At 37.3% G+C, this 25,410-nt stretch overlaps 1 protein-coding gene across 2 annotated transcripts in view; it reads left to right on the top strand.

Annotated features, from left to right (window-relative positions):
• Positions 1–25,410, top strand: part of LAMA2 (laminin subunit alpha 2) — a 447,101-nt gene that overhangs the window by 211,574 nt on the left and 210,117 nt on the right. For both annotated transcript variants that reach the window (XM_027086788.1, XM_027086780.1), the window contains exons 17-19: positions 9,104–9,190; positions 17,062–17,273; positions 22,155–22,261. In XM_027086788.1, the coding sequence (XP_026942589.1) occupies positions 9,104–9,190; positions 17,062–17,273; positions 22,155–22,261 (406 nt within the window). The remainder of the gene's footprint in view (positions 1–9,103; positions 9,191–17,061; positions 17,274–22,154; positions 22,262–25,410) is intronic.

Genomic DNA, 25,410 nt, shown 5'->3' with positions numbered 1-25,410 from the left:
TTTTGCTTTATCAGTTTTTATTGGAATATAGTTGCTTTACAATGCTGTATTAGTCTCCTACTGTACAACAAAGTGAATCAGTCATACATATGTCTACTCTTTTTTAGATTTCCTTCCCATTTAGGTCACCACAGAACACTGAGTAGAGTTCCCTGTGCTATACAGCAGGTTCTCATTAGTTATCTATTTTATACATAGTAGTGTATATATGTCAAACCCAATCTCCCAGTTCATCACCCTCCCTTCCCCCCTTGGTAACCATAAGTTTGTTCTCTACATCTGTGACTCTGTTTCACCTTTGCAAATAAATTCATCTGTACCATTTTTCTAGATTCCACATATAAGCGATATTATACGATACTTGTTTTTCTCCTTCTGTACCACACTTTTAAAAGTATATATTTTGTCTGCTCTTCCTCTTACCTTTTAGGGGAACACTGTATTTCAGCTGCTCTAATTCACTTTCCCTTAGAGCAGCCATCCCTTAAGCAAATATGTAAGCAAGACCCTGAAACCAAAAATGTTTTTTATTTTAATGGGGCATATTATGTTGAACATTAATCAACGCTTTTTACTAGTAAAAATTATAAACTATAGTTTTAAATCAAAGAAATTATAAAAATTTTTCTTAAAGGCAAGCTTAGTGCTTAATAAAATTCATATTATTTTATGTACTTTCCACCTGTTTCTAAATGCTGTATTAATGCTTGCAGAGCAAAAGTTTTTAATGATTTTTAATGAAATCTGTCAGTTACAGTTTTTTAATGTGAAGCTGTTATCAAGTTGGTCATACTCTGAGGTCTTACCCAAGATATTCCTAATGGAAATGGTCTTTTGTTACTAGAGTCCATAAATACTACAAGCTAAAGACTTTGAGAATAACTCTGTCATTAAATTTAAAAGTCCTCATAGGAACTATGCTACCTATACTTCCTCTCACATGAAATCCTTTTCCTCTTTCCTGACAACCTTCCTCCCTCAGAATTTTCCATCTTAGTCACTGGAAAAGACGAGAAAGAACTAAGATTTAATGAAAGCAGCCTACTACATTCTAGGCATAGGCTCAAGCACTATATTTGGCATTATTTTACCTTCAAAAACTATTCAATAAGTGGGTCTTATTTTATAGATTAAGAAAAGAGTTTCCGAGTGGGAAAAGAGCATTATAGTGCCAATTCTCAGAGAATTCCTTGATTTAAATGCTGAGTTTCATACTTTCTAACTGTGTGACTCTGGGAAAGTTACTTAAACTCTCTGTACCTCAATTCTCTTGTCATTAGTTGTGATAATAGGACCCTCTCATAGGGTTCTTGTGAGAATTACGTAAATTAAAATACACAAAGCACCTAAAACAATGATTGAACATGGTGAGCCTTATTTTGCTCAGAGTCATAAAATATTAAAGTATCAGAGTTGGAATTTTAAGTTTAAAGTCCAATGTGCTTTCCATTCCTCTACAGTTTTACATTGAGGGCTTCTTTAAAAATCACACTGCATTTTAAGTGATAGCATTAGGAGACTTAAATGGGAAATGGGGTAACTATATATTAGTGATCAGAACATTTTCAGAATTTAGGGCATGAGCCTGGGTGGTTACAAAACTGAAGATCCTTTGGTAATCAGGGATGTCAGAGAAGAGGAAGAAGGCAAAAGGAAATCTGGAAAATAATGAATATGTTGGTCATAACGTGACACAAACCTTGCTCTCTGGTGTACTTGTGAAGGGTCAGATCAAGCAATGGAGAACCTACTCACTCACGTAGCTGAATGGAATTCTCCAGAACCATCCAACGTATACAAAACTTTCACTGAGGTGAGGAAAACAAAGGGATAGCATCTAGCCACTCATCTACATTGCACTCCTTCTCAGCCAAAATGTCAATGGTATTAGCACAGCTGTCAATTCAGCACAGCTGACCATTCATAGTACCATGGGAATTCTAGCCTAATATATTTGCAGAATTATGTAATTTAGTGAACATGTAGACCTTATGAATTTATCTTCAAATTAGACCAACTAATTACCAATTACTATAAATGCAGAAGAGCCATAAGGGAGAGAACTTTGCTTGGGTAATTATAAGCATTCATGACCCATTCTTCTCTGCTTACTGTGCCTCTACTTTAAAATGGATTCTAATTGTGTTCCTGAAAGGAGAAAGTCAGCAAGCGTTACAATACCATCCGTCAGTGCTAAAAAGGATTGAGGTCCCAGTGTCCAGTGATAAAATGTTCTTTAGTATTGTATTACAGTTCGGTATATTATGCAGATCTTGATTCTTTAAAATAAAGACAACTCAATAATAACAATGTAGGTTACACCAAATATTTAAAGATTCTTAATTTCAGGTGCTTTCATTTACATTAAATAATTATTAAATTATTAAGTAATAATTTTAACTTTAGAATTGGCAATAGAGGGCAAAAAACAATTTTAAATGCCAGCTTTAAATGTGACATTTTTACCAGGAATTATACCCAGTATCTTATAATAACCTATAATGGAATATAATCTGTAAAAAACCTGAATCACTGTGCTGTACACCTGAAACTAACGATATTGTAAATCAACTATACTTCGATAAAAAAGTGGCATTTTTATAAGTAGAAAGAGGGAACAGTGATGATCCACTTTGTTTTCAGAGGTATTAGGTCTTTTAAATTTAACACACTTTGAAAATTAACATAGTTAAGCTGCACAATAGTGATGAGAAAAATTCATTTTAATCTAATAACCTGAATTTTTTTATTCACTAAATAATGGGGATACTTAATGACTTAGAGAAACTCCCCTTTTAAAAAAGTTTTTAAAACGTCATTACATTTATAATCTGAGTTAGAGACTATGAGGAATAACTTGACTAGTTACATATTATTCAGAAGATGGGATTTGAATGTTCATAAGTTATTCAGAAAAAAAAAATTCAACTAAAGGTTGCTGCAACCTTCATCTAGAATTGTAAGGCTTAGTGATAGTTTTGCCTTGGTGACTTATCTATTTAATGCCCAGTCATAAATCTTATAGGTCATAAGCATTTTGGCTCCAAATTTCTTAGATAATATTGCAAAATAAATCAAATGTGTAGGGAGATAGAGATAGATCAGTATAATTATTATGATGTATGAATACAGACAAGCATGTAATATTTACATTATATATAAAAATATATATATATATATCACTTCATCAACTATTTACAGTGTCCACTGTTTGCTTAGCCATCTCACATTGGTGATGTATATATTCTAGCTATAGACTGTAACTAGGTAGTGAAATTTATCTCTAGAGAATAATAATGTAATTATCATTACATTAGGTAATAATGCAAATAAAAATGTAAATATTTCAAATGTTTATATTAATTAATTTCTGGCATCACACAGCTTATAGATTAAATATGATATGAAAGAGACACATGATTGTCTGCCCTTGAACACTTAGGATGTGTTTGAATAAATAATATTATTGAAATCATTGTAGATTTTCATCAGTTATATAAAAAAATTGGAGATAATCTTGGCACAAAGCTGAACAGAGAGTAGGCTCTTAATAAGTTCTGTCTACTAATATCATTGTGAATACTACTTCTTTGTGCACATCAGAAATGCTAAACTTTAAATTTGTGAAAGGATGGACCACTTCTAGAGCTGACTTTTGGACTCACTCAAGGGGCCACATTGAATTGTTGTTAAAATTAGTACTTATAACAGAGAAATATAAATATTCTAAGACAAAATTTAAATTTAAGGACCTGTTCATTTCAACAACTTTAGAAATTTTAGAGTGTGCTAGGGATTTTAGAGCACTTTCCCACATATAGTTTTATGTACACACAGGTGATTATCGTGTATCTTACTAGTCCCATATACCAGAGGGAAAACTAAACTCCAGAGAAATTAAGTTCCTGGATCGTGATCATACAGCTTGCTTGTGGCAGAACCAATATTAGAACCCGTATATTCCGATTCACCTCTCTGTGCTTCTTCCAATGGCACTATAGAAATAGAAACAATTACAGAGACATTGAAGAGAAGCAAAAAAAAAAAAAAAATTTAATAGGACTTAACGTTAGACAAACTATGAATGTCCATTGTAAAAAATGACTCTAGTGTTTGGCAACAGCTATGCTAACTCAAATGTAAGGAGCTAGTTGGATGAAAAACTGCAGGTTTAATTACTTAATTTATTGTGGCACTATGCTAAGTATTTGCTTTCGTAATTTATCAGCATGAAGGCTTTACTCAGATCATACTCCTATTTTGCTAAATGAGAAACTCATGTTTAGAGAAACACAGAAAATTACCCAATTCTAATTACAAAATCCAATTATGGACATAACATCAGATTTCACATTATTTAAAGATAATTAAAGAAATATGTTTGCTAAATGGGTCTTCTGAGAATAAAGAGAACAGATATCACTGAACTGAAAGAAGAAAAAACTTATGGAGAAATTTCAAAAATATATGTGATCCAAACCATAGTCATGAAGTAAGATGAGTTTGCCCTTCATTTTTCTCCTCTTTCTCTCAGTCCTCTACTCCTTTAGCAGTTATTCGTGGACAGTCACACCATCTTAGCCCTAGCTTCCTCACTCACCGACACTTTGCAGCATCTTATCCCTTCTGGTCTGTCTTCCCCTACCCAAGTGTTCCAGGTAACAATTAGCTAAAAGGAGTCCTGCTCTCCTATTTTATATGCAAACGTAGAAGATGTCCTGATTGTCTAACCCCTAATGATGGAAAATTTATGCCAGTGATGAAAAACTTCATTATTTCCTGTCACATCACAGAAACCAAGAGGCAATTCAGTTCCCTCTTGCATTGGCTGTGAGAAAGTTCAAAGCCATATGATCTGCCACTAGCCAATGAACATATTGTACAATATATACATATACACATATATACGCATTTTTTACAATACACATTCTGCACTCTAAATATACCCCTGCTTTTATCTTATTTTTTAGTTTTTTTCTCTTTAATCGTATTGCATCATTTTATCTTAATGTACATATTTTGATAGGTAAGATTAAATGCATTCTGGAACAAAGCTAATTTTATCTGTATTTATACATTCACATACCTAAATACATACACATATGCTCACATACATATTCATTTGTATGTACATATATACACTTACTTATAAATATAAAAATTTACATTCAGCCATTTAAAAAGACTGTTTCTATGTGTAGTTCCTTACTGTTTATTCCAGCAATAGCTTCTCTTCCTCCCCCTGTTTGTGGAAAAAGCCTGCTATTCTTGATCTCTTGTGTCTTCTGTGGCATGGAGTGGATAATCCAGGAAGCCGAATATTGCCTCTGCTGGTGTAGAGCGAGCCAACTAGAGTTAGATGACATAATCTTGGAATCACTTGAAGTCAACAAAGATCTTACAGTTCCCTCTTTCTGTCACAGAACAGTTAGCTTCCTGTATTTGCCAAAATCAGTGTCAAGTTGCTGCATTTGCCAATCCGAATTCTATAGACATTTTTTGTTGTACATGTTTATTTCTCATTCTAATTTTATGTTTGTATTTGACTACCATCTTCTCCATACTTATAACTGCAGTTACAGCAGTAAGGGAGTGAACCCTCAGTTTACGTTGTTTAAAGAGTATTGAAGCACAAATACAAATATATTTTATGAGGAGCTTTTATTTAGACTCATCATATCAAATAGTTATATTACTAGAAGTTTAAATTCACTTAATTCTGAATACTGGATGGTTATAGGGAAAAGAGAGCATCAAGTTAGAAATCAAAAGTTTTGGATCCCGTGCTAAATTCTCCTGGAAATTAGCATATGACTTTGAGCAAGAAAAATTATGCCCGCCCCCACCAGCTCCTAGGATTTTGTGAAAATGTGATAGAATTATGCATAAAAGCACTCTAAAAATGTAAAGAGCTAGTCAAATCTGATATATTGTTATTGCTTAATTTTTTTCTGAAAAAGCATTGATTTCTGTCAGTGAGTGTGTTTTATTTTACTTCTGTCAGCCTTAACTGAGGCATGAGTATATTCAAGAATTTGAAATCTATTTTATAAATAGTTTTAAAGTGTCAGAATCCTTATCAAGAACCTTTGACATGACTTATGGTAAACTAATTTAGGATCAGTAAACAATTGGTATGGTTTTCTTTCAATCATTGTAGTCCCACATGGGTGGGAAACCTAGGGCTTCTAGTTAAGGGTCACTTTCTCTGTAGATGATGATGTAGTTAAAGAATGCCAGTTTTAAAAGAAAACATACGTGCCAGTTTTAAAAGAAAACATACGTGCATTCCAGAGGTTTGTCAAAATCCAGTCCTCCGTTTTATGTCTGAAAACAATAGCAAGTCACGGCATGAGGAGGAAAAAACAATTGTTTCTTTCCATTTTTACGTGTGCCTCTTCTCCTCACTGCAGTCATACTCCCGCCAAGAAAATCACCCTTGGTGAGCTCCCTTTGGGTCATGGGTGGCAAACCACAGGCTGCTCTCTGAAAGATGGGTCCCCTCTCACAGACCATAGACTGGGTGTAACTTGCTTCTGCTGCTCGTGGCAGCCACCAGAACCCCTTAACGTGAAATCTTTTATCTGAGTAAGATTTGTGAACTCAAGATACGCCAGACCAGACTTTTCCCCACTTACCTCACCAGATTCATTTAAATGTTCCACTGAGTTGAAATTTTTTAAATGATAGAACTACTTGGTTCTAATAGCTTGCTACTATCAAAAAATAAAAATTATTAAATCTTTAAAAACAAACAACCCAAACAAAAAATGGGCAGAAGACCTAAATAGACGTTTCTCCAAAGAAGACATACAGATGGTCAATAGGCACATGAAAAGAGGCTCAACATCGCTAACTATTAGAGTAATGTAAATCAAAACCACAATGAGGTATCACCTCACACTGGTCAGAATGACTGTCATCAAAAAGTGTACAAATAATAAATGCTGGAGAGGGTACACTGTTGGTGGGAATCTAAATTAGTGCATCCACTATGGAAAACAGTATGGAGGTTCCTTACAACACTAAAAATAGAGCTACCATGTGATCCAGCAATCCCACTCTTGGGCATATATCCAGAAAAGATGAAAACTCTTAATTGGAAAAGATATGTGCACCCCAATGTTCATAGCAGCACTGTTTACAATAGCCAAGACATAGAAACAACCCAAGTGCCCATCAATAGAAGACTGTTTAAGAAAATGTGGTATATATATAAACAGAATATTACTCAGTCACAAAAAGAATAAGATAATGTCATTTGCAGGAACATGAATGGACCTAGAGAATATCATACTAAGTGAAGTAAGTCAGACAAATAATATATGCTATCACTTATATGTGGAAGCCAAAAAATAATACAAATGAATCTGTATACAGTAGAGGTCCCCAGCATCTGGGCCATGTACCGGTAGTGGTCCACGGCCTGTTAGGGACCAGGCCACACAGCAGGAGGTGAGCAGCGAGGGAAGCTTCATCTGCCGCTCCCCATTGCTCGCATTACCACCTGAACTATTCCCTCCGCCACCGGTCCATAGAAAAATTGTCTTCCACGAAATTGGTCCCTGGTGCCAAAAAGGGTGGGGATCGCTGATATACAGAACAGAAACAGACTCACAGACATAGAAAACAAACTACGGTTACCGAAGGGGAAAGGGAGTGGGAGAGGGATAAACTAGGAATACGGGATTAATAGATACAAACTACTATACATAAAATAGGTAAGCAACAAGGATTTACTAAGTAACACAGGAAACTCTATTCAATATCTTGTAATAACCTATCATGGAAAATAATTAAAAAAATATATATATATATAAAACTGAATCACTTGCTGTGCACCCAAAACTAACACAATCTTGTAAATCAACTATACTTCAGTTAAAAATAAATAAATAAAAGAAATATTAACTATTTACAGGACTACTATGAGTTAAGCCAAAGGGAGATTATTTAAAAAAAATAGTACGCACGATCGGATCTGCACAAAAGTTAAGAAAGTATTCCAAAGTCATACAAGTGTCAGGAGCAAAATGAGCTCAGTGTGTAATTTGTAGTTCTCTCTTTAATTCATTTAGCCATCAAGCAAACCTCTACTGAATTGTCCTGTCATATATAATAGAAAATAAATCTATTTAGGGAAAACATAGTGAGAGAAAGAGTAGTTGGGGGCATTTCCTTTGAAACAGCAGAGGAGCAGAGGTCACAGAATTCAAACAGTTGATGGCTCTGCAGAGAGCCCATGTGTCACTTCTGAGGTAACGGTCCATGCGCGAAGGCTGTCTCTCACAAGGCAAAGAAGTATGGCCAGAGTCGAACAGGTTGTTGAAGGCTAAAGCTAGCACGTAGTTACTCTGCTAGCTCCTGACTTGGTGTTCAACTCCGTGACTTCAGACACCCAGGATGGAAATATGTACAAAGAGAGAGGTAAACTTTGGAACACGCCAGAAGATATGAAATGGCAAGGTTGTTTTGGTTTGTTTCGTTTTATTATAAATTTAGGTGGAATATGCATGCTTGATCTCATCTGAAAGCTTTTCTGAGGGTTCTGTCTGTGTAAACAGTGTAACCCTGAGTACACGTGGGCAGCAGCCTGCACACACACACACATCCATGCCCATGACAGAAGTACTGGACAGAGGCACCCCATCACCACCACCACCACTACCACAGCTTCCACTACCACATACTGAGTTTTCCAAAATCTCTAACAGATTTCTCTGGGTTGCTTCAAATTCATCAGGATTTGGCTAGAGAGAAAGTATGTGAGACTGTATTTTTCCAGGCCCAGGGAATCCCTCAAGAGCAGCTATACAGTCCCACTTGTTACTGATGATCAGGGACCCAGAACAGTCAAAAATCAGTTAATAGCATGTCACAGGGATACTGTTTTCCATTGGACTGTGTTCACGTCTGCAGAAATAGCAATGTCATTTTATCCTGGATTGGCCAGATCCTACTCTCCGTCTGTGAGACGAGAATGACTAGCCTGTACCCTTTTGTCACAGCAACATGGGAAGAAGAGAAATGAAAATATGCTGCTAATGACTTTGTGTATATGCTTCTTCCTTGTCGCCGTTGTTTCCCAATGACATCAACATAGCTTTAGCCCGACGTGCCATTTGGACCGAAGTCTTGGCTTGATCTGTGATGAATGCCCTGTCGGGTACAGAGGACCACACTGTGAGAGGTAAGCACATACTACACTGTCTTCCAATGTGATTTCCACCTTGGGAGTTATAAAAACCACAGGCATTATCATCCTTCTCACTATCCCAGAAAAGCCGCCACACTCAGGTGAAATAAAGTTTCTCACCACACTTGTCAAACAAATGCGGTATATTTTTATAGTTTATTTATTCTCTAGAAATTGCTCTATAAATCTCCATTCACTCAGAGAGTGTTTGATTAATGTTTTAATCTTAAAGGTTAAGCATTAACCTGCAATCTTTCTAGAAAGTATTGTTCAAGTGGAAAGTCATGCACTTTAAGATTTATCTTACTGTCTACATTGGCAACATTTATTTTTCATAATTAGCTTTTTGTCCTTAAAATGTAGCTTAAATGTGTAGTTCATAGTTCAGCAAGTGGTCCATAATTTACCTTAAACATATTTGAAAATCGAAACAAAATGTAATTTATTATCATGATCTATATTCTCCTCTAATTACTTCTAAGCCAGTATTTTAATTCCCGTTGATTTTACTAGTTTGTTCTGCAGTGGAGCCAGGGATGTTATTTTATGTAATTTGTGTGATTATTTTTCCTCCTAAAATCTTTTGGAGGAAAAGGTTCTTCTGTATTTCAGTCTCACTGAAAATGGTACAAAATTCTCCTATAATGTCATTGACAAACACAACAGCATCTTCTGGGTGTAGCACTGAAAATAGTCCCTTTCGTTTCCATCACTAGAAGGTGGGTGGGGGTCAAGGTAGGGGGAGAGGCAGAGAAAGTAACCTGCTTTCACCCAGCATCACCAAGGCTAACGCCACAGAGGGCTATTTCTGCCTATCCTTTCCTGTCCCCTTGGCAGCCATCAACCCTATTTCAACAAGGCTGTATAAAGTTAATGAAGGAAGAGCCAATCACCCAGAGAGAATTTAGCCAGCAGCTAGCAGTCTGTGGACACAGTGCCCGTGACAGCTCCTAGCGGCAGCAAGTACTGTTTGTGAGTATGGCAGCATCTGTAAATTAGTAATGGAGGAACAGAACTGAAATAAGGGTTTATTTGCAGTTGAGAAACTAGAAGTCTTTGATTGTGTTTTTTTTAAAAAAAGGAGGACACATGCATATTACTTACTGTAATAGGAGAACATATCATTGCCAAGACAGATTTACATCAAATGCCTAATCCCTCTGGCTCACTACAGGCAACCTTTTTTTTAGCAACTGGAAAATGACAGCTGCTCTGTCATACAAGGCCATTAAATCCATTTATCTAGGGGGACTTAGTTTCTGATGTATTTATACCGCTTTGCTCCATGATATGTATTTTCTGTATACGTTAGACAATGGTTTCTGAACCATCTACAATTTAAAATCCTACATTTTATTTAAGAAACATTTGTTTGGCAACTACCATGTGCTGTGCATGGGGCTAGACATAGGCTATAAACAGATGTATCCTACCATCCTTGCCCTCAAGCAGCTCACATTTTTAATGTGGGTGAGAATATTTGAACATATTCTGGAGAACATTCTGGTCTGAATAATAAAATTCACCTAGGAAAGGAATACCTGACAAAAAGGATGATTTCCTGTCTAAAACCTTTATTAATCTGATCAAAAAGAAGAGAGAAACATGCCTCAAATGGCATATCTTACCTCTAATTCAAGTTTTTCAGTCAAAAATAACTTTAATCCATTATTATATGGAAGATGTGATATTATATTTTTCTAGCCAGAATACAGATTAGGGTTTTACAGGAATATTTAGAGTCTATCCTTTCTTTGTGTTTGTAGGAGCTAAGAAGTCCATTAGATGGATCCAAAATATTAGGAGAAACATTTTTGGGGATGTGCAGGCTGAAGTAGACCGGGGTGTGAGGGAGAATAAGGGTCAGGGAAGGAAGGAGATATGGGTTGGACTGAAAATCCTGTAATCAAAACTATTCTGTGAGTGATTGGTGTAATCAGTTATGCATATCATCTACACAAAATCAGCATTGAAAAACTGAAGCTGTGTTTTCCAAGTTATAGATGTTCTTGGAATAGAGTTCTATGATCACTTACATTTGGGAAGCATCTATTAGCATGTGAAAGGTTCTGACCAGTCCTGGAGTGAAAAAAATCTCTTCAACTTGTTTAACTCATCATTTTCTAATCTTACGTGACCATAAATTCCCTACTTTTATTATATAGCAAGAATGCATCTCAGACTCAGATAGACGGGAATTATAACTTTATATTTTTATCTCAGTTTAATTTCTACTTTGAGATCAAATTCTTTATATGTAGGAGCTGTGAGGGCTTGGACACATAATGTCAGTCAAGTACACTTTAAACTTACCCAGTGTTATATGTCAATTATGTTCCAGTTTTTAAAATTTTTTCTCTTCTCCCCGCTTTCCACCTCTAGCTTTGGTTAGAACCAAAGTTCTAACAAGTTTACTTATAGTACCAACAGCCTTGAATGCCGGAATGAGTGTGTGTGTGTGTGTGTGTGTGTGTGTGTGTGTGTGTGTGTGTGTGTGCGTGTGTGTGACTGTTTTGGGTAGTGCACATATAGTAGGGCCAACCTGTTCTGAGTAATTCATCCAAATGCATTTCTGCTGACCTCTTCCTGTTTCCTGTCCTCCTGATTACCTTTGCCCTCAGGTCTAATAACTCTCCCCACTACTGTCCTACCACTCATGGGCACACAGGACACATACTGCTGTCTTCTTTCCAAACTGGGATCCACCAACATGCCTCCTCTCATCATTTCTCCTCCATCTGCCTTTCTAACTCCATCCCATTTCCTGTTTGGGGATGAATTGCAGGAGGAGGTGCCACATTCATAGAAACGGTGACCTTTAAAGGCAAAGTCCAAAAGATTCCTATGTTTCTGCTTTCCTTCCTGTCAGATCCCTTGACTCAGTCAAGCAGCACAGATGGTCTTGCTGCTTAAATTGAGGGAAGGGAGAAAAATTGTGAACAAGAGGACGGCAAAACAAGATATGACAAAATATGGACTGATAGTCTGTCACACATAGGACACTGGTTACAGTTTTCAGAAACTTCTGCTTGCAGCCAAAGCACTCATCCCTTGAGACAGTACTGCTTTCCTCTGACTAGGGACTGTTTTAAACAAAATGAAAAGAAGAGAACCAGGGGTGAGGGAACTGGGTATTCATCATGGCACTTTGCTAAGATTCTAGGATATTATCTGGACAAGAAGAGAAAAATATAGAAAAACAAGAGACAGTGTTTTGAAGGGCAAAAAGGGATGAGTGCCGGAGCATCAAGTGAAATTAAAAAGAACATGGAGAAAAAAAAGTGAGCTAAATGCTGATGACATCTGCTCTACTGGGTACTAAGCTACTTTCTGAATAAGTTTGTAGCCTCAGCAACATATCACACTTCATGGAGACAGACATTTTAAGAGACTGTGACAGGTTCATCCAATGAGATCCATAGGGCCACAAGAAACTTAATGAGCTATGTGGACCCCTTAAACCCTGTCCCCTCCTGAGCTGGGCAGTTTTTTACGTCCTCCCTAAGTAAGGAGAGAGAAGTCAGAGTTAACTTTAATTTCTCAGTTGCCACAGAGAATGCAGAAGGTATTTGAATTCAATTGCTTTGTATTTGGAAAATTTACCTACAGTTTTATCCACATGATTTATATTCAGTGTCAGAGAAGTCCCTTTTTTTTTTTTATTTCAATTCCAAAATCCAATTTAGATATTCTCTGCTTCAGAAACGTCTTGACTCTGAACCAAGTCTGATTGTCATCCGATCACTATGATGGTGAGAATTTCTACTCATGGCTGAGTCTCCTTGACCCCTGAGTCCTGTATGCAGAGCATGGGGTTACAGAAATTAGAGATGAGAGACAGTTGTGCTTACTCAGTAGTGCCATTAGGAAAATTGTGACTGGAAGTGAGGTTTCAAAAGGCTGCTCATCTGTGGTTGTGCAGTGCGTACACTGCACAAAAGTGCTCAGCCAAGGGGGAGACTGGGGGCTCGAATCCAGTGTGCCCTCTTCTTGCCAATACACTAGTGCCCTCTTCTTGCCAATGCACTAGCTGTGCTGTGCTTGGGTGCCCAGCCACGTCTAGTCTTCTGTTCATTTTTCTGCATCTGCCCAGAGAGAATCTTTTTTTTTTAATTTGCCGAAAGGCACCATATAAGCAGGCACAATTCCTCAGTCTTCAGCTGATTCAGTCAAGTGGGAGGTAGTAAGAATACAGTGCAGTTCCACAACCATTCCCATTTAAACTCCAGCCACCCTCCCCTGTACCTTTGCCAATACTGCTTCCTCTGCCTGGAAGACTGCAGCCCTTCCCCCACCTCTGCCTGAGACCAACTCTGCTACGCTCTTAAAATTCAGCTCTGTCATCCTGAAAGGGTCCTTGATGAATCCTAGTTCGAGTTGGTTGCCCTTTTCTATACTTCTTTAACAGTATTTGCATATCACTAATAGTTCACTGCTACATTTTTAACTATAGATGACCCTAGAAAAACATGGGAGCTAGGGGCACCGACCCCTATGTGGTTGAAAACAGTTGGCCCTCTGTATCCACAGTGTGGTATCCGCACATTAAACCGACCTCGGACCACGTAGTACTATAGTACTTATTGACAAAAATCTGTGTAGAAGTGGACTCACGCAGTTCAAACCCATGTTGTTCAAGGTTTAACTCTATATCTTTCTTCTCCATGGACTGTAGTGTAAAGGCTGTTCCTTATTTATATTAGTATCATGTGCAAGTGCTCAGTAGATGTTTAAGGAAGAGTGGGAGGGGAAAAAAAGCAAGAGCTTTTCTAACTTGCTTAGAGAGACTGAAGCATTGTTTTCAGTCTATAGATAGGAAGAACGTAGACCAAAGATTTTAGCCAAAAGTTGTTGAAAACTGATGGAGCAGAATGAAATAGAGAAAAGTCTCACCAATTTCCTTTCTTCTTTTCATTATTGTTTCTCTCCACTGCCATTTCCTCTCTCTCTCTCCCTCCCTCCCTCCCTCCCTCCCTCTCAGTCTTACTCTCACTTAGATAGATAGATAGATAGATAGATAGACATATATATATATATATATATATATATACCTTCCTTTAATATTGTTCCTAAGTCATCTTACGTAACTGCATGTGTTATCTACATTTAAAGAATCTCTTTCTAAAATATTGCAATTCGATTTGAAAAAAAGTTAGCAAATGTGCAAAGGAACAGGGACTTTGTCATGTTAAGGTCCATCTCTAGCAAAAAAAAATCCAATTAACTCTCTGTTTACAAATGTCTTCCTTTTGCCTTTCATATGAAAATGAGAGGACTTTAGATTTCAACAAACAATTTGTTTTGGTAGAGTGAAAGTCTGAGAAGCTGGAAAGGTCTAAAGGACTGTGATTTACACTAATGTTAATTAGATGAATCCAACTTGATCAGACTATAAAACACTATTATTAATACAAGTTATATGATTAGCGGTATTGTATTCACTGACCCTAGAATTACCTTTTAATTTCTATTGATGGGACTTCCCTGGTGGTCCAGCGGTAAAGAATCTGCCTTACAATGCAGCCGATGGGGATTCCCTCCCTGGTCAGGGAACCAAGATCCCACATGCCCCAGGGCAACTAAGCCCACGTGCCACAACTACTGAGCTTGCGTGCCTCAGCTAGAGCCCATGTGCCACAAACTACAGAACCCACGCGCTCTGGAGCCTGTGTGCCACAACTAGAGAAGAGAAAACCTGCACGCCACAACTAGAGAGAAACCCGCGCACCACAACGAAGAGCCCGCACGCCTCAGTGAAGATCCCATGTGCCGCAACTAAGACCCGATGCAGCCAAAAATAAAACAATTTAAAAATATATAAATAATAAACTAATTAAAAATTTCTATTGAAACATTTCTGTAAGTCTCTAAGAATACTGTTCTATGTATAGAAACACACACACACCTGCACACCCCTAATAAAATCTGAATGCTTACTTTCAGTGAAGTGCTGTATGAATGATGTATCATATATATTTAGTAAGTCTCCTTACATGTCCTACAACAAAAAGTAAAAGACAGATGCCTCTTCAGTTATTCTATTTAACTGTAATTATTTTCTCATGGATTGAGTTGGTTTTTTAAATTATTGTTGTGGGAGAATTTGGGACTTAATTGCTAGCTACGTTAAAAAAAAAAAAAAATTACAAGATTTTGTTATATAGCGCCATCTCTCCTGAGGGCAGTAAGTCATTTTGAGGAAAATGAACTGAAAATAATGGGGGTTTGTTATCTGTGATAATGATCATTGTATATTGTTATTCTGGTGGAGCAAAGTCACTCTCTTAATGGTAAACAAAATGAGATGTGAATATATGTGGGTGTGATCATGAGCTCTGAATATCAAGTAAGGCAAGAAGAATCGGATTAAAATTCAAAAGGATTTTCTTCTTATCATTATTGACTACCACTCCTGAAGGGATTGTGGAGGAATTTTATGCACTAAAATATTAGTTCATTTTTACAACAGAGAATTAATAATTAATATTTGTGGGTGGCAGTATTCTTTCAAGCAATATTTATACAATGACTTTCACAATTTATAAAAGATTTTGTTAAAATTAAAACTAGTAATCTCATTAAAAATTATGATAAAAGGTTAATTCTACAAGATTATTATGGTACCTATAAATATTCTAGAAAACTTAGACTAATCAATGTATCTTACCAAATTAATGACTTTGCCCCACAATCATGATATTATTAAAGTATCCTTATATGATGTACTGTATTTAAACCATTTCTCTTTCTGGAGTAGAGAGCATTTTTCTCTACATATCTGTAAGTAGATGAGCATAAACATAATGTACTTTTGAGATATATTCCCCTTCAATTTTGACCCTTGCCGTAAAGGACTTTCTATTTTGCTAAGATGGCACAGAAAACAGAGCTAGCCTGACCATAAGACTTCAGATGTACTGTTTCATTTCTCCTTTGGCAAGTGGAGCTTAATATGAAGCATAAGCAAATGTAACTGAAAGAGAAAACAGAGTAGAATATAAATAAGTACTTCCTATAAAGGTGTATCTGTGCATCTGTAACGTTAAGTAGCATTGTAAAACATAACGGTGTGGTTAAAGGGAAATTTGATACTATAATTGAAAAAAATCTCTCCCATGCCTCACAAATAAATGAACTTTTGTTTTTCCAATAATATGTACAAAAGTGTTTAGTCCTTTAAAAAAAAAAAAAAGAACTGGAGTTTGCTAATAAGAGTTCTGGGCACCATTAAGCCTCGCCTTATGTCATGTTACCATAATATGCAGCAGGCCTGCTACTCAGTAAAGACTCTTCAGTGGAAACCTGCCTCCATATGGATGTGCAAATGTATAAAAGCCTATTAGTAAGGCAGACGTGCGGCCCTCACACAAATGATGAGGCTCTTTCGATTTTCTATTTAATAAACTCTGAATTCTCACTACTGAGTTGCCTTGTGAGGCTGCTTCCCCACAACAGGCTCTTGCTGCAGCAACAGAAACGTGTGAACCTTACATATGTGTACAGGAAATAACCAGCTGTGTACATATGTGTTGTCCTGCAAAGGCTTTCCAGCGTGGACCTGGATCCTGCCACAGTGCCAGTGGCAGATTTCTTATTATGCTTTGGTCTCGTCTTCAGTGCCAGTGACAAGTTTTTTTTTTTCTGGCTGAAATCTAATTACTAGTGGGGCTGGCAGGGTTTCATCTTGTATCTACACTGCAGTAACAGAAAAACATTCTTTTAATCACCTTGCATTTGAGAAAAGGAGCGCTTAAAGGGAAAGCATATCCTGGGAGAGGGATAGAATGAAAAAATATATAAACGTTGCCCCCAAAGGGTTTCATGAGTTCCTCCCAAATACTCACTGATGCAACTTTTCACCTTAGGTGTGCAGAAGGCTATTTTGGACAACCTTTTCTACCTGGAGGATCGTGTCAGCCATGCCAGTGCAATGACAACCTTGACTTCTCCATCCCTGGCAGCTGTGACAGCTTGTCTGGCTCCTGTCTGATATGTAAGCCAGGTACAACAGGCCGGTACTGTGAGCTTTGTGCTGATGGATATTTTGGAGACGCAGTTGATGCAAAGAACTGTCAGCGTAAGTCCTGAACTATTGATGCCCCTGACAGAATTGATGCATTGCACCTCAAAGTAACTGATGAGTTCTTGAGTGGGGATTGGAGGGTAGCAAATTATGTGTAATACATGTAAGATAGATAGATACACAGCCTATACACAGCGTCTGAATATTCTAATACATTTCTTTGTGCTAATAGATTAAATCCTTTAAAAACTGCTGCATTGTTGAAGTATCATTTTTCAAATGATACACATATCTCTGTTTCCACATGGGATGAAGATTTTTAAGTAAGTTTCTGTCTATGACAGGAAAGAAGAATTTGAAAATTAGGTAGCCCCTGTTTATCCTTATTGTTTATTACATTTCTAACCATTTTCTTGAAATAAATTGATCAGTCCGTATTATTTCATTAGTACCTGTCAGTAGGTATTAATCTGTTATGCTTTCATATGTAAACTTTACATTCTAGCATTTCACAGCAGGTATAAAATTCTGCCAATATTCTTACACACTGGCATTTGTAACTGTTGAGGTATTAACCTTAGGACTACTCACAGAATGCTATTTCTGTGTTTTACTTCCACAAATTAGCTATTGTAGGACTTCATCCATATTAGTCAGTACATTCCTACCCTCATCTTGATCTCTTCAGCTGTATTTTTTGGTGTTGCATAGAATTTACAAATGATTTATATTAGTGGTAATATATTATGCCAGAGAGATTTCATTGTGGAGAATTAAATGGAACGAACATCCTTGTTAGTCCACGTTACTGCTGGACACTGCCATCATCAACTTCACCTGCTGTGATAATCTTTAGGCAGAGCAGGTTATGATACCAGCTCAATATTCACTTCTGCAGACTTCCGTTATCTAAGAAGGGACTCTTCCAATCATTCAGTTGGGTCCCAGGACCTGCAACAATACAGAAACCACTGGAAATGTTGTGCCTGTTAGTATCTCTGCTGTAAACAACAAAGACCTGCTAGTCCCGTCCCCCATTTCAATAAGAAATGTGTCTTTCTCCTCACAGGTTTGGAAGATAAGTGCCAGCTTTTTGTCATTTAAAAATGACAATTTATTGAATCAAAAACAAACCACTCTCTGGGACAGTCTGCAGCTATTAATATCACGTGTAAATTGTCAATTGTTTTTAAAGCAAAATTTCCAACAGGCTCAGAAGCGCCTTTAAACACTGTGGGTTTATGGCATCTGTGTAAAACCATAGGAACTTAAGAAATTCTCCAGTTCAAACGCATCATCTAGGGTCTACACTTTCTACCTATGTGATGCTGGGCAAGACGTTTGACCTCACTGAGATTCGGTTTCCTCATTTACATAAAGGGTCCTAATTTTCAATGAGGATTAAAGGATCTAGCATGTGAGAGTATCTAGTGAGCTGCCTGGGGCATGGGCTACTCACACATGGTAGCTCCTTTGGTGGAGATGCTCACTAATTCTGAGGCTGTGTTACTCGCTGAATGACCTCATTTTCTATCTTCCAATAACCCCCTCCATAAAGTTGAAGAGACAGTTCCACTCTTTTTATTGTGGTAAATTCAGGATCTGTGGCATGAAGTCTTAACACATAGAAGAATATGGTATAAAAACATTTTTGAACCATCACCAATTTTTATATCACTTGCCATGAAGTATAGACACAATTATGTTTTTAATACTCTTTAGCATATAAAAATGCCAAAACACATTTATTTTCTATTTTTAACTTTTCATAGATATAATAGCTCTTCTATGCATAGTTAGTAAACCTTTACAAAAAGAAAATTCATAATAAACTATTATTTTAGTTGCCTCTGGATCTGTTCATGAAAAGTACACCACTACTAAGAAATATATTTTGCTTTTTAAATTTATATACATATTTCTGTGTCATACATTTCATTTAAAAATGCCACTTAAAAATTCTATATTGCTTTTGTTTTTTGTTTTGTTTTGTTTTGTTTTTGCATTATGCGGGCCTCTCACTGTTGTGGCCTCTCCCGTTGCGGAGCACAGGCTCCGGACGCGCAGGCTCAGCGGCCATGGCTCACGGGCCCAGCCACTCCACGGCACGTGGGATCTTCCCGGACTGGGGCACGAACCCGTGTCCCCTGCATCGGCAGGCGGACTCTCAACCACTGCACCACCAGGGAAGCCCAGCTTTTGTTATTTTTAAGATGACTTTTTAGTAAATTTAATCTTGTATTCCCCACTCTAAGAAAAAGTGGCTTTTAATTTATAAATTATTTGAGATTTTTAAAATCGATGTATCATATATATATATATGAAATATATAAAGAAATTAAAAGTATATATAACAATTCTAGTAGCCAAATGAAATGGATATTTAAAGAAAATATTTTCTTCAACCTCTTCTCACACACCAGCTATAGACTATCCGTAGGCTATTACCTGAGTAAGATAACTGGCTGGGACAAGTTTTTAAATGGCCACCCAACAAGTATCAAGTTAGCAGACACTGAAGACCAAACTATTGGAAGAAAAATCAAGCAGTTTTTAGGAAAGCAGTAAAACTAAGTAGTGCTTCCAGCCCCATGAACAGAAAAATAGTGCAGGCTGATGGAGTAGCTATTTATAATGTATTTATAAGTTGTGCTCAAATCAAAGTATTCAGAGACATGAAATATTGTACAAAATTTACAAAAACCATCTACGAATAGTCTAAATTCCCATGTCATCTCCCCCTCACATTTTTACTCTGGTATCAATGCAATTATATGTACCATTAAAAATACACTTGTGGAGTACAGAGTGAACCATTAATTACTGTACTATTTGTGAAAAAGCTTCTTAATTTTTAGGCTGATTTATTATATGTTTCAGAATAACATCAGACAACTTTGTAACATAAAAATGACAAAAGGTTACTTAAACCAAATACATTTTCTATCTTTGGAGATAGTATATAATATATACTATCATAGTAATAAAGTTTATAGTATATAAACTGAGGATAGTATATATCTTCCTCAGTTTAAAAATTATAATGCTGTACTCCTAATACACTTGAAAAAGTTGTTTTTATCTTATATACATTTTATTGAATATGTTTGACATATAACGTGTAAATTTAAGGTGTACAATGTGTTACTTTAATAAATTTATATATTGTAACATGGTTGCCATTGTAGCAATATTTATCCTGTTACATAATTTGTAGTACAATATTGTCTATATTCATTATACTGTGCATTAGATCACTATAGCTTATTAACTACTTGTTGCAATTTTTTACCCTAAACAGCAATAATTTTATCCCCCCATTCTCCATCCTATGGTAACGATCATTTTACTGTTTTTTCTTTATGAGTTTGACTTATTTAGATTCCGCATATAAGTGATATCATACAGTACTTGTCTTTCTTTTTTTTAATTTATTTTTATTTTTGGCTGCATTGGGTCTTCGTTGCTGTGTGAGGGCTTTCTCTAGTTGCAGCAAGCGGGGGCCACTCTTCATCACGGTGCGCGGGCCTCTCACTGTCGTGGACTCTCTTGTTGTGGAGCACAGGCTCCAGATGCACAGGCTCAGTAGTTGTGCCTCACGGGCCTAGTTGCTCCGCGGCATGTGGGATCTTCCCAGACCAGGGCTCGAACCTGTGTCCCCTGCATTAGCAGGCAGATTCTCAACCACTGCGCCACCAGGGAAGCCCAGTACATGTCTTTCTATATCTGACTTATCTCACTTAGCATAGTGTGCTCAAGGTCCATCCAAATGGCAGGATACCCTCTTTCCTCATGGCTGAGTAATATTCCATTGTGTATGTACATCACATCTTTTTATCCATTCACCCACTGATGGGCAGTTAGGATGTTTCCACATCTTGGCTATTGTGAATAATGCTGCAGTAAACATGGGAGTGCATATATCTCTTCAAAACACTGTTTTCATTTATTTTGGGTATATATCCAGAAATGGGATTGCTGGATTGTATGGTGGATCTGTTTTTAACATTCTGAGGAAAATCCATATTGTTTTCCATAGTGGTTGGACCAGTTTACACTCCCACCAACAGTTTATAAGCGTTCCCTTTTCATCACATTCCCACCACCACTTGTTGTCTCTTGTCTTCTTGATGGCAGCCATTTTAACAGGTGTGAGGTGATATCTCATTGTGGTTTTGACTTGCATTCCCCTGATGAGTAGTGATGTTGAGCATCTTTTCATGTGCTTGTTGGCCACTTTGATATCCTCTTTAGAAAAATGTCTACTTGGTTCTATGGTCTTACATACTTTTCTAATCTTAAATGTATGTATATATTTCCCCTCAAGCTCATTTTTTGAGCTTAACACAAAAACTGGCATATTGTAAATAATCATTAAATTGGAAAAAATTAATTAATTTTGCTTCATTAATTTTAGAATTAATATTATGCCATGGGTACTATTCATTTTGATAATTTCTCAAAATTATTTCAGCTCTAGAGTCAGTATGCATTACTTATATTGAGATTATATTTTAGGTGCTACCCCAGTATATCTATGAAGAAGCAAAACAGCTGGAGGACGGGTGGAAAGAACCTTTTACCCGAAGTCAACTGTATCACCTACTAATCAAGTGGCCTTGTTTGAGTTATGGCTACATGGAAATTCAGTGTCTTCATTCTCAGGATTTGAATACTAATGGTGACATTAGTATTTTCACAGCATATGAATGTGCCAGGGACTGTGCTGTTGCTTTACATAAATATCTCTACAGCTTATAAAGTGGGTGTAAACATCAAATAATATAATGCTTAACAGAACCCCTAGCAATCAGAAGACATTCTATTCTAAAACTTTGTGGCCAGTGTTACCACCTGGGGGATATTACTATTTAACAAACCTATTAAGACTATTAGAACATTTTTCCCAATCACAGATCTCTCTTCTCTTTGCAGCTTGCCTCTGTAATGCCAACGGCTCCTTCTCTGAGGTTTGCCATGCTCAGACGGGACAGTGTGAATGCAAACCTAACGTGCAGGGCCGGCAGTGTGATGAATGTAAGGTAAGAAGTAGGAGCTGACCATGATTACTTCTTCCTTCAAACTTCTCATTGGCTTTCACTCATGTACTCCTGAGCATACTGAAAGACAAGTTCAGGAGTATCTCATTGTACATACAAAATTACTGTGATCATTGAAATGTTTTTTTCAAAATAGAACAAAATTTACCATACACTAGCATTTGACCCTCAACCTATATTTCCTTGGTAGTAAATTTGTGTAATATTTACTGTAATTCAGATGCTTCTGAAACAGCATACAAATTTAATCCCAGTCTATGGCGAGTCATGTATTTTTTCTTTTGCTTTTATGTTTTTGGCAGGAAAAAAAAAGTGTCACACCCTTTGCTCTTATCAAACACTTTGTACTAGTTCCATCAGTTAAAAGTTCCAGTGAGCACTCTACTCAACAAAAGTTTTCAGTAGAGAAGTAAATCAAAATATTTTTTTTAGATACCATTTTGCTAAAATGAAACAAAAACCAAAATATGTTGCTCTCTGTTCCTGCACGTATTGTCCTGCCTTCAGTATGGTGAGCACCTGAGATTCCTCCATAAGAGGACATGGATTTGCACTGTCTCCTTCACATACATATGTAATATTTTGGTGATAAACACTGTTAAGCAGAACCAAGCATTTCTCAGGTGTCAAACCAGCCATCTGTAGGAAGTTTGGAAATATCATTTGCTTCTATCTCTTGAATAATATTATGTGCTCTTTTTTTGTTGTTTTATTTTTCTGTTGGCCTTTAAAGCCCACTATGTGGTGGGACCCAGAGAAGCGATTCTGTGTGTCCTGTGGCTGCAATCCCATTGGCTCTGTGACACCACAGTGTGATATCACAGGAAGATGTGTCTGTAAATCAGGCTTCGTAGGGAAACAATGCACCCTCAGCAGGCAGGTGCACCGACAGAAGGAGCAGCCACAGAGAGCGCAGCCAGTGCTGGGATCTCCCCAGAGGTGGGGTGTCAGCAGCTCCAGTGGATGTCCTCGGGGAGCCTATCGACCCCCAGCTCCGGTAATCTCAGAGGCGCTGCATGGCTCGTGCCTCAGCATGTTGTGTTCCATGTGCTGCTGCTGACCTGCTCTGGTGCCATTTTACCAAATAAAGGTTGCTAAGTGTGCAAATTGCAAATGCGAAAACTAGACAATTCCTGATTGAAGTCTTGTCTTTTAAAAATAGCTATCGATATCTTTTTTTATCAATATCTTTTTTAAAGCCTATTCAAGTTCATATGTTCATAAAAGTTTCAATTGATCATGGATTAGAAAACAAAGAAAAATTTATTAGTAGGAACCTATAATCTTAGAAGGGGAAGGAACCTCGGGCATCATTTGGAGCAAATGAAGGGAACACACGAATGAATAAATGAAGGGAAATCTAGCAAAGAAAGTGAGATCTAGCCAAGAAAATCTAGCCCATTGATCTGACATTGGGCTGACCTTTCATCATCATAATGATTTTGTTACATTTCCACATTACAATTTTGTTCACGTATACAACAAACACAAGAAACGCACTTTCACACACTATAAATGTACAACATACACAAAGTAAGTTAGCATGTCTTCTACTACAAAAATTTGGTCCCCCTTCTCACAGGGCAAAACAAAACAAATGTTGGGAGGAAGGAAGTTAGGAAGGGAGAGGGGAGAAAGGAAGAGAGGAGGAAGGAGGGAAGAATAGGTCCAAGGCCAAGTTGCAAAGTACCAGGAGACAGGACTTGCCAGTGTAGCATCAGAGCTCAGGAGAACTAAGGGTAGGGGATAGAAAAGGGAGATGGAGTAGGAGGAAGGCAGGGAGGAAGTAGAACAAATTTATGGTTTTATTTCTTGGCTCTTTATTGACATTTAAAAAAAACTACTTTTGATATCAGACTGCCTCAGATCAAATCCCAACTCCAACACTGCCTGTAAACTGTAAAAGAGTTTCTTAAATCTTTCTGTAATTCAGCTTTTTCATCTATAGTAGGACCTACTTCATAGGTTTTGTGTTGGCTCAGATCCTCCGAGAAGCAAATGCCAAGAGATTTACTGGGGGAAAACTCCAGTGAAGGATGATGGAGGAGAGAGCAGTATGCAGGGAGCCTTCTACTGAAATGCGGGTCTGACCATGTGAAAGGAGAGAGGGAAGGAAATATTGAGTAGGAAAGTCTCATTGGGTGCATTCTCCCCAAATCTCAAATTCTTAGCCTGGCCAGTAGGGAGTGCCCCAGCAAAATTTGCCCATTGGAGGAATCTTGGATTGGGCAGGAAGATTCTAGTACTTCAGTGTACCAGTCATTGACTTGGAGAAGCGTGACTTGCTGTGAGCTCCTCCACTAGATCCAAGAGTGGAAGCTGGGGCTTGTCAATCAGCGACACTCCCACTGCAGGCTCTCTTGCAGGGAGATCTATCCAGGCACCTCCATGGCTGTTTCCAGGTGTCATGAGAAGAGTGCGTAAGACACACATCTGAAGAGTTCTCAGTAAATGTTAGGTATTATTACTGGTATTATTACTATTGTTATTAAATGAAGAAAGCTTTAAAAGAGATTATGTTTTTCAGAAATAAATGCATACATTTAAAGTGAAAGAAAAGGACAATAACTGATCAGTATGTCTCCAAAATATAAATTTAACGGAATTTTAACCCTGATACATGCCCTTTTCCTACATATCCTGCAGCACTGATGTATGGTGGAGTGGTGTTTTGTCCTGAGACCATTTTTCCTTTGAGGCAGTATATGTGAGAGTTAAGAGCACAGGCTCTGAAGCCAGTCTAGTTGATTTGGCTGACTCCGCAATTGGTTAGCTGGTAACCAAATTACTTGACCTTTCTATGCCTCAGTTTCACCACTCTGTAAAAAGTTATTGCTAATAACTATCTTCCAGGATTGCCTTGAGATTTTGAATGAATTCATATTTTTAAAGGGCTTTAGAACAGTGCTTGGTACATAGCAAGTACAATACGTAAGTGATAGTTTTTATTATTACCCCAAATGAGAATAATTTATGGGAACTCATCAAACTCTCCACTGAGACTAGGCAGGCACTTTCTTCCATATATGTTTTACCTCATTAATCTCAATTACTGACTAAGAATATTTGTTCCTTAAAGTTGTTTCCTACAGGGTTTTCCCTGGTCTGTGAAATAAATTTTTGATCACCAA

This window comes from Aethalodelphis obliquidens, unplaced genomic scaffold (genome assembly GCF_003676395.1).
Source record: "Aethalodelphis obliquidens isolate GAN/ISIS:26980383/991018 unplaced genomic scaffold, ASM367639v1 scaffold3, whole genome shotgun sequence".
Taxonomy (NCBI): Eukaryota; Metazoa; Chordata; class Mammalia; order Artiodactyla; family Delphinidae; genus Aethalodelphis; species Aethalodelphis obliquidens.
Note: the sequence above shows the minus strand (reverse complement) of the source record. Positions and strands in the feature narration are given on the sequence as shown.